The 10,266-nt window shown below is 32.3% G+C and overlaps 1 protein-coding gene across 1 annotated transcript in view; it reads left to right on the top strand.

Moving 5' to 3' along the window:
• The window catches only part of LOC106460139 (tachykinin-like peptides receptor 86C), a 37,280-nt gene that overhangs the window by 17,038 nt on the left and 9,976 nt on the right, over nt 1-10,266 (top strand). The window contains exon 2 of the mRNA XM_022386787.1: nt 9,372-9,587. Within this exon, the coding sequence (XP_022242495.1) occupies nt 9,406-9,587 (182 nt within the window). The 5' untranslated portion in view covers nt 9,372-9,405. The remainder of the gene's footprint in view (nt 1-9,371; nt 9,588-10,266) is intronic.

The following is a 10,266-nucleotide window of genomic DNA, read 5'->3' as shown; positions in this document are numbered from 1 at the left end:
TTTTGTTTTGATATACAGGTTGTTCGGGTTTCTTCATCTAAAAAAAGCGACATTAATTTCTTGACGACTTAATAACAGTAAGATTGTTTGTTGTATGCAGAGCTACACGACGAAATATCTGTGCTCTTGTATATATAAGACATAACGATTTGTAAGCGTAATGAAATATTTTAATACCTACTAAATGTATTATGTATTAACATTGTTCATTATGCTTACAAATAGTTGTGTCTTATATATACAGTATCCTAGCGTAATGTGCTTCCCTATAGAAATATCTGTACTCTGCCTATAGTGGGTATAGAAACCCGATTTTTAGTGTCGAAATCCTAAGACTAACTGCTAAGCCACTGGGGGGTGTAACAGTAAGAAATTAATTAACATGAAAAGTGATAGTTATTTTTTCTATTTGTTGTCAAGTATTTGTTTACTAATAAATTACAATGCACGTGGTAGCTGTTATCAAAGGAATATTCAAGTCAGATCTTGGTATCTATGAGCTTAATCATTGCCAAGAACACGTGACAGCATGAAATACAAGAACGAAGTATTTTCGTAAGAGTGTATTATACAGAGACTTGGACGTGCTCTAACGCATCTATTATTTCGTGTGATTAAATTATGAACATATATAAATCTCAAGCTATTAAATTATTACTTAAAAGTTTTTGTCTAGAATAATGGTAAAAAAGAGTATGAGATCTAGTAATCTTCTCTTCGAAGTATCCGCTTTAATTATTTAATTCTCTCTTCTGCGCTCATTCTCCACGTGAAAGTGTATTTTTAGCTTAAAAATAAATAAGAATACAGTTTCGGAATGATCGGAACCCCAAAGTTAAGCCTATACGGTTCTTTGTTTCAAATATTTATACTTGTACCATGTTTTAAGATCACATATATAAGTGATGAGCGTAGCCCAGTGATTACACAGGCCTGCTATGGTTTTATTGTCTTAAAATGTTTACATGTTCTACAGTAATCCCTATACGCTGAATCCGAAAATGATATCCATTTTTCTCCATTACGTACAGATTTTTCACAAAATGCTACAACGCAATTAGTTTTGAGACTAAAAGACGTAGACCCCCCCCCCAAATCAGGATGAATGAGGATGCATATTCATTTGACATCGGTGTTCTTCCCTTTCCTTTAGTTTGTTTGTATTTTTGTTAACAAACATAATAATAAAAAGTGTTCATTGTGGTAAACGAAATAATAATTTGATCTAAGTAAGAGTTTTTTTTTTCTTCTCGATTTGTGAAAAAAATTTTAACGTGATATAAATAAATGAATATTATTTTCGAAATATGTGTAGGTGAAGTATGGAAAATCCATGAATAAAACCAAAACAATTTTTATGAAGTATAAATTCGCAGGCCTGTGTTATGTGCCGGACAATGGGCCTGCGGTTCCAACATTCGCGCCCCATTATCGCAAGATAAAAAGAAGAAGACGAAAGAAATCACGCTCCGCACTCTGGGGCTGTGGGTGCGTTATAAGGATAACAGTCATATCCTATTATTTAATAGTCCGATAGTTGGCAATATTTGCTATTGACTAACTGCATTCCCTCTGGTCTATCAGTTCAAAATTAGAGAAGACTAGTAGAGATAGCCCTTGAATAGCTTTACGTGAATATCAGAAAACAAATTGATGGATGTATAAGGGTGTGAATATGTATAGGTAAGAGTGTGTATTTGTATGTGTGTATAATTCCAAAAGATATTGATGTAGAATAGAAAATATCTAGATAATCATTTCTTACGAATACACAATTTCTTAAGCTCATTTGCGTTTTAAGAAATTTAAAGATGTAAGTTGTTTTTTTTAAAGAAACGATATTCTTGATATAAATATTCTATTAAAGATGAACTTTCAAACTAATGACAAAAATGTCTGCGCTTTTATAACTGATTATGAATAGTTAAATTCATCCAAAAAGTTGATTTTCACACATCCCCATTTCTGTTACTTATATTTTTCTATAGAATTAAAGTTTTTCTTAACAATAACCTTCCATTCGTCAAAATTCTTTTTAGTTTAGATAACTGGAAATGATGAACAAAGTCTTGGTATGAGTTTATTGATCTTTAACATTGTAATACACAATCAACTAACAAAATCGAGATCTATAACGTATTTGTTTGAGTCTTTATCAATAATTATAGTTGCATTTTTTAACAACAAAAAATGGTCTGGTTGAATTAATTACGCATAGAATTATGTATCAAAATTATTACATTTTTCTTCACTGTATCTTTGTTACAAGAAGTAACATTAATCTGATTTATTAAATGGAATAATGTTTTATACATCTAACGCAAAAGACACTAAGTATGACAGAATAAGAACAAAAAATGGTCTGGTTGAATTAATTACGCATAGAATTATGTATCAAAATTATTACATTTTTCTTCACTGTATCTTTGTTACAAGAAGTAACATTAATCTGATTTATTAAATGGAATAATGTTTTATACATCTAACGCAAAAGACACTAAGCGTAAGTTTTAAAGTATGACAGAAACCTATCTATTGTTAATTTTGATTAACACAGCTTTATCTATCTAAAGTTTAATGGAGATAACAAAAAACATTCTTATATATTTCTTAATTCATAAAGATAAATCATCATAGTTTATCTGTATTTAGAGTCATGTAGATAAAAGGATATAAATAGATCTAATTTACATGGATACAAGTTTCGCCACTTTCATGTGTTCTCTTAAGTCAATGTTATTCAAACGTTGGAGTGTTAGAGGATACCTGGAGGTGGCAAAATTTGTATCCATATAAATTTGGTGTTGTTCCGTAATAGTGGATCTAAATTTTATTTTAAAAAAATCAAAGTGTCTAAGCTTCTCTAACTCACTCATCAAGCCTAGATTTGGTGCTAACTTTGCATTAAAAAATTTTTGATTTAAAGAGTTTAGCCTTATGAAAACAAAGACATGATTTTAAAGCTATCCGAGAACTAAGGTGTATATATTTTCAAACATGCTCTACTCATAATAAAAATCTCCTTATAACAATATCTTTTTGAAGTAACGTTTCTTGCTAAGGAAAATTATATTATATAATTTAAAGCCGACTTGTTTTGTTTTTTTTCAGTTCCGAGGGTTAGCATGATACGCGGTAGAGTAATGTCCCCGAATGTCCATCAACTCTGCAAACATTTTATATTCCCTCAGGATACACAATACTATAATGTAGTGCCATTTTGTAAACTTATTTCACTTTTTAGAGTACGAGAGTTCCACTAAAACCAAAAGTCCGACTTCATGCTTACTTACGCATATTATTATTGCATGTTTTATTTACAACCTTCCTGTTCTAAACCCTTGTGAAGTAGAATGCTGAAACTACTTTCGATACTACTCCCTCCATAATAATGAGTCCTAACGGTCAAATATGAAGATTCAGTTAAATTAAGGAAGAAATTTTGACACATTAAGGACATTTTATACAGTTTTTCTTTTTTATCGGAGGCTTTGAAGAACCTTGTATTTTAGAAGAATAAAATACAAACGAAGGCGCATAATAAAACAGTTAAGCTTAGTATATATTTGTAACATCCACAATTAGAAACATTTTTAATTACAGAAGTTTCGAAATTGTTTCAAATTCCATCACCAGCGTTAAAACCTCAAAAACTATTTTCATAGTGTTCTAACTACAAAAAATAACATGCTTTTACAATTTTATATAATCCAGAATTTTTACGAAATACATATATTTTTTTAAGAAGCTCGCTATATAGTCGGTTTTGATAAATTAAAAAATACACCCCTCATTAAAATAAGATGCAAATGTTTAAAAAATCAAACTCATAATTGTATAGTGTTGTATGTATAATCTCTAAAATCTAACTTATCAAAATCTATTTTAAGCTATTATTTGATAGATTGTTTAAACAGAGTATTCCTGATGAAACTTAGTTGAATGGACCGCAACTGCCTGTATTATTTGATAGATTGTTTAAACAGAGTATTCCTGATGAAACTTAGTTGAATGGACCGCAACTGCCTGTTGTAGAAACACTGTTTTAAGCTATTATTATAGTCGGACCTTTCACGTCATTCATCATGAGGTCAAGGTTTACAACAACAAAAAGATATAGTCCATATATATATAATTATGATATACTATGAAACTATGTCTGTTTATCTTAACAGAGGTATAACGGTAGATAAAACTAATTTTATTCATTACTATGAAAATTGAGACTTTCTCCCTCGCGAATATGGTAGTTAAAGATAGATAAGATTATTTACATTCACTTCCTCCGAGTTAGAGATGAATAATCCTGTGTTGCTTTACCTCCATAGAGCTAGAGCGAGAAGGTACTAAGTTTATTTATTTTCATGGAAGTAACTACTTCCTAATGAATTACAGAAGTATTTCTTATCATCCATTACGGAAAAACATCTGATCATGTTTACCTCTTTAAATGTCCGGAAACATAAACCTACTTAGGCGATTCTGTAGATTCAGCATAAAAATTCTTAAACTTTCCCAACTAAATTAGTCTTATGCAATGCTTTATCTGCGCAAGTAGAACTATTTAATAAAATATTTTTCTTATCACACGACAAACACTGATTCAATAGGGTCGAAAAGTTTGTTTTATGGCCTCGTAATATTTTTGGATCAAGCTCTTTATAGTTTCTTGGTTCTCTTTTACGCTTAAGGCATAAGTTCACCAATTAGTGAAATAAGGAGTCTTTGGAACATGCTTGAGTCTGAAAATTCTTAGTCATAGATGTTTAAATCCTAACAATTTTTGTTTTGGAAAAGAAGATTCTCTAAATTCCCACCTTAGTAAGTGTTTAATTAGGTCAAACGTATTTTAAAGATACATATATAATGTTTTAAAAACTATTTCTATGCAAATAAATGCTTTTATAAATGTGTTTAATCCAGAACTTTACGAAATAAGTATATTTCTCATGAAGCTCACTATATAATAGGCTTTCATAAATTAAATAATACATATTTCAACAACATCGTGTTTGTCATATTGGAAAACGTCTAACACTAACATCAATATGCCAAGATAGATATAAAGTTTGACTATATGAGAAACCTGAAACTAACACAGCCTTAATTACATAATTTTCCAGAAGCTGATATAAAGAGTTCTGTTGTGAATAATTCTTAACAGTATTTTATGAACAAAGTTTTTCATTCTTTATTTCACGATATTCCATCAGGTTAACCTAGCATCATCAGGTGACTTACCTTAAATGATTAGAACAGAAAATTACCTTGTTAGCTGAAATGTGGTCTTAGAAGCCAAATCCACACACAGTGAAATGCCTATGGAAGGTTTCTTCAAAAATGAGGAGAGGTTTAATATTATGGTTTTGGGTAATAGTGCATGATCCTGGCTGTCATACTGAAAACAATAGACGATGCAGGAAGTGGAATCAAGGCAGTTCTTATAAAGCGCGATAAAACCCCCCATATACTAAGATATCGTGTTCAAAATGTTAGTGTAAACATTCATTCTTCTGTTAACAGCTCGAAACAGAACCGAAATGATTACAATCTGAACCCTGATCACAGAGCGATTAATTTTTAAATGAAAATAATTACAGTCCATTGAAAGTCATTTGAACATTTATGAACCAAAATTTTCGTTTAGACTTACCGATTTATTACTTGTCTTTGTTGGATTATTAAAACCCGCTTGTGATCCTCAGCATTGTTTCTTCCTCCAACTGATCCGGTTATCTGAAAATCTCTGACACAGTGGTCAATCGTGCAAGAAGTAAAATAAGTTGAATAAGTTATATTAAAACAAATTTGGAGCCTACCACGTCGTTACAATGACGTCGCCACGTCCGGTCATGCTGTATTCTGAGGAGTGTGCTACTTGAGAATGGTCTTGCTACGTAGTTTCCATTGCAAATGATTCCGTAATACGGCTGTCATGTCGAAAGCACACCATTCCTCAATGAAGGCTTTCCAAGGATCCAAAACATTGGTTTCATACTAAACATAGTTCACCTTCATCTTTGTATCCATTCTCCTGATCTTTAACTAGCCCCTGGCTCAGTTTCCAGTGATGATCATAAATCCATTCGAAAAAGTTATGATCGATAGAAATTTGCTCGAGATTACTTACAGTTATCGAGGTACACATAAGTTTCATTGAATGTCATCACGTAACCCTATTTTCCCCCGGCTAGATACCGCTTACAGATTTCTACATTTGGTCTTTTCTCCCTTCTGCGGACTTACAATGCTAGAAACCGGGTTTCAATACCCATGGTGGACAGAGCACAGATAGCTCATTGTGTAGCTTTGTGCTTAATTAGAAACAGCAACCAACTTTCCTCCCTAGGTATGTTGTGGAAGCAACTTGTGTACACGTGACTTTTCCAAATAGAAATTATGTTTAATTATTTTGTTCCCCGTTGCCTGGAGCATTTGCCACTGACCTATGTGTTAAAGGATCCCCACCTTTTAAAAGACAACGCGCGTTGCTTACCACGGCTGGGGTACGAATTGTTGCGAAAATGTTGGTTCATAAATGTACAAATAACTTTCAATGGACTGTACTTGCTTTGATTAAAGACCATCCGCTCTGTGATCAGGGTTCAAATTGGTATCTATGTTTTGTTTTTGTATACCATTAATTATAAGTAATACCTCCGTCTAATTCCCCCATCTGAACACATCTTTATGATCTTAGTGTAAGAATATTTTGAGTCAAAAAGCGTTATTACATGCCCTACCAAAAGTGATCTCTTTTCTGTAGCATCACATTTCCAACATAACGCAAAACAATGTCAAAATGTTGTTCTGATACATGCTGTTCGACCGTGACTTTTAACGGCTGTGACTGTCACATGACTTTCTGATTTGAAATATTTAAAATATTATCATAACGCATTCAACCCTCTGTATTCCTTCGTAAAGTATATCCACATATCACAGTGAAAAAATTTCCACGTAGCACACAAGGAGTTTATCTACGAATTATGCACGAAATATTTCTATGTTACCCCTAATATCATATTCAAAGCCTTCCAATTATGCTTTTTTTTGACACTTTGAAGGTGTTTCTATATAAATTACCTTCATGCGTCCTTCAAATAGTGTTTCTACATACGTAATATCCTGAGAGGTTTTAAGAAGCTTGTGTAAAGTGTATCCATGTATTGTTTTTGAATGTTTTAAAACCAGATGTAGTTACATTTAATGCATGTAATATTTTTACCGTACAGAAAAATATATAATTAAGTAGTTTTTAATGAGCATTGCTGTGTAACTTATTGGGGGCGCTTCCATCTGAAACATTAAAATGACCTGCATGCAGCACTCTGCATATTACTTTTGTGCATAAACTAGAAAGTATTATTTGTAGCCTTTTAATAATTATTTAGTTAACTGAGATTGGATAGATGTAATACACGAAAAGAAATTCCAAATGGTAGATCGTATATATATATATATTTATCTGTAATAAGATGGAAATCCCTTAAACGACTTGCATGTAACCCCTTGAAAGTGAATTACCACAAGCACGTGCATATGACCTTCTGAATCTCCTTAGTGGGGAATGTAACAACTACTTCCATGTGACTCATAGAAAATACTTCTATATGTAATACCATAAATACTTTCATGCAATAGGGGTCGTCGGGCGTGGCCCAGTGGTCAATGTGTAGGGCTGCGGATAGGTTTAGGAATTCAGTACTTGAATGAATACGCTCCACATTTTTTGACTGTGGGCGCGTTATAAATATGACAACCAACCCTATTATTTGTTTCAAAGAAACAGAAAAAGCCTTTACGACGATGGATGCTACCAGTTAGCTACTTTCATCTGGTGAGTTGTTTAATATTATTGACAGGGGTCTCTGTCTTGGCCGTTTTCATAAGGTGTCATATAGGTTGAAAATCTAATTCCAGTTCATACCTCAATGTGGATTACCACAAACACGTACACATGACCCTCTGAATTTCCTCGATGTGGGACACAGCAGATATTTCCATACGACCCACTGAACGTATCTGTATGTGGAATACAGGAAACATTTTCGTGTAGCTTAGTGAAAGCATTTCTATGTAGAATAGAGGAGACATTTTCATATAGCTTAGTGAAAGCACTTCTATGTAGAATACAAGGAAACATTTTCATGTAGCTTAGTGAAAGCATTTCTATGTAGAATACAAGGAAACATTTTCATGTAGCTTAGTGAAAGCATTTCTGTGTAGAATACAAGGAAACATTTTCATGTAGCTTAGTGAAAGCATTTCTATGTAGAATAGAGGAGACATTTTCATGTAGCTTAGTGAAAGCACTTCTATGTAGAATACAAGGAAACATTTTCATGTAGCTTAGTGAAAGCATTTCTATGTAGAATAGAGGAGACATTTTCATGAAATTTAGTGAATATATATCAAGGTAGAGGTGACTTAGTGAAAGTGTCCGTATGCAGAATCCCAAAAGTACTTCCAACAATGTTTTATTTCTTTTGGATTCATTAAGCGGCTGATACATATCTATTAGTTTCTGGTTTAGTGGGGTAGTTAGCATAGTTTATCAGTGAAATAACTGTTTCCCTTTCAGTATGACACATATTTCAGGCTCAAACAAAGTTTGTTTTGAGTGTGTCATAAATATGCATAGTGCATAGTAACTGAACAAAGTAAACACTAATGCACACGTGGAAACTAAAACATGATTTTATTTAGGGTTATCAGCTGAAATTGACTCCACAATAAAATATTGTTGTTTAGGGTAGTTGCAAATAGAAAATAGCATTGTAACTAATTTAAATATTTAATTGAGTCAGTAACCTATAGCATATATATATATATATTTGTAAACCCGAGTAATAATGTAGTTATTTATTATAAAAAATAATTTGAAGCATGACATGACACAAAAGGGGAGGGGATACAAAAACCTTTATAGTGTCTTATCTAGTAAACTGTTAAAAGAAAATATAAATATGCATAGACGAATATTTGAAATAAATAGATTGAAAACAAGTATGTTAAAACAATTACCTTCAAAATCAATTTACATTTAAAATATCTTGGCTTAAAAATAGACTTAATGGAAAAAGTTTAAAAGTAAATTTATAAAAATATGATTAAAATAAATACGTTTAAAAATAAGATTAAAAATGAAAAAACTTAAAATATCCGGTTTGGAAGAAGTAGATTTGAAACAAATTAAAAATTTAGAATTAAAACAAAATTATACTTATTATTAGAAAATATTTTATAGTTTTGTAAGAATTATTTCAATTGAATTATTTATAACAAGAATATAATTTCAAAAAAAAATTGATAAATGTGTATGTATGTATATGAATTTATAAAATAAAATAAATATTTTGGTTATACAGGTATGTTGTTACACTACGCCCTCTATTGCCGAGAATGACAAAGAGAATGGCGATTATTGTTATTTTAGGGATTTGGTTAGGCGGTGGACTATTGTCTTTACCTACTTTGCTGTACTCCACAACAATAACATACACCTATCAGGATGGAACCATTAGGACGCTGTGCCTGCTTTTCTGGCCAGATGGCCCTGCAGGCGCTTCGGAATCAGATTATGCGTAAGTGTTTCAAAAATTCGTTTCAAAAGCTTCGGAATTGTGTGTAAATTAATTTCTGACTCATCAGTAGATTTTATTTTATGTATATTACACAAATGCCTCTCGCGATAACATAATCTACAAACAGACGAATTAAAATAATCAGAAGAAACTATGTGTTATAGTTTCAGAATCACGTGTGGAATAAAAGTTAACATATTGTGTGATATATAAAATTTAGTCATATACGAAAATACATTATAGTAATATTACAATAATCAAGATAGTTTGTTTTGAATTTCGCGCAAAGCTACACGAGGACTATCTGCGCTAGCCGTCCCTAATTTAGCAGTGTAAGACCAGAGAGAAGGCAGCTAGTCATCACCACCCACCGCCAACTCTTGGGCTACTCTTTTACCAACGAATAGTGGGATTGACCGTCACATTATAACGCCCCCACGGCTGAAAGGGTGAGCATGTTTGGTGTGATGGGGATTCGAACCCACGACCCTCAGATTGCCGGGCCAATCAAGATAGTAAATTCAATCGAAAAGTGAATCTGTTTTTTTTTTAACATGATAAAAGATGCTTCTTTTGCATAAGCTAACTGAATTAAAACGCCCCACAACGTTAAAGGTTTGTTTGTAATTAAGCACAACGCTACACAATGGGCTATCTGTGCTCTGCCCACCACGGGCAC

The sequence above is a fragment of the Limulus polyphemus genome, unplaced genomic scaffold (genome assembly GCF_000517525.1).
Source record: "Limulus polyphemus unplaced genomic scaffold, Limulus_polyphemus-2.1.2 Scaffold717, whole genome shotgun sequence".
NCBI classification, from domain to species: domain Eukaryota; kingdom Metazoa; phylum Arthropoda; class Merostomata; order Xiphosura; family Limulidae; genus Limulus; species Limulus polyphemus.
This window is presented reverse-complemented; position numbering and strand designations above follow the sequence as displayed.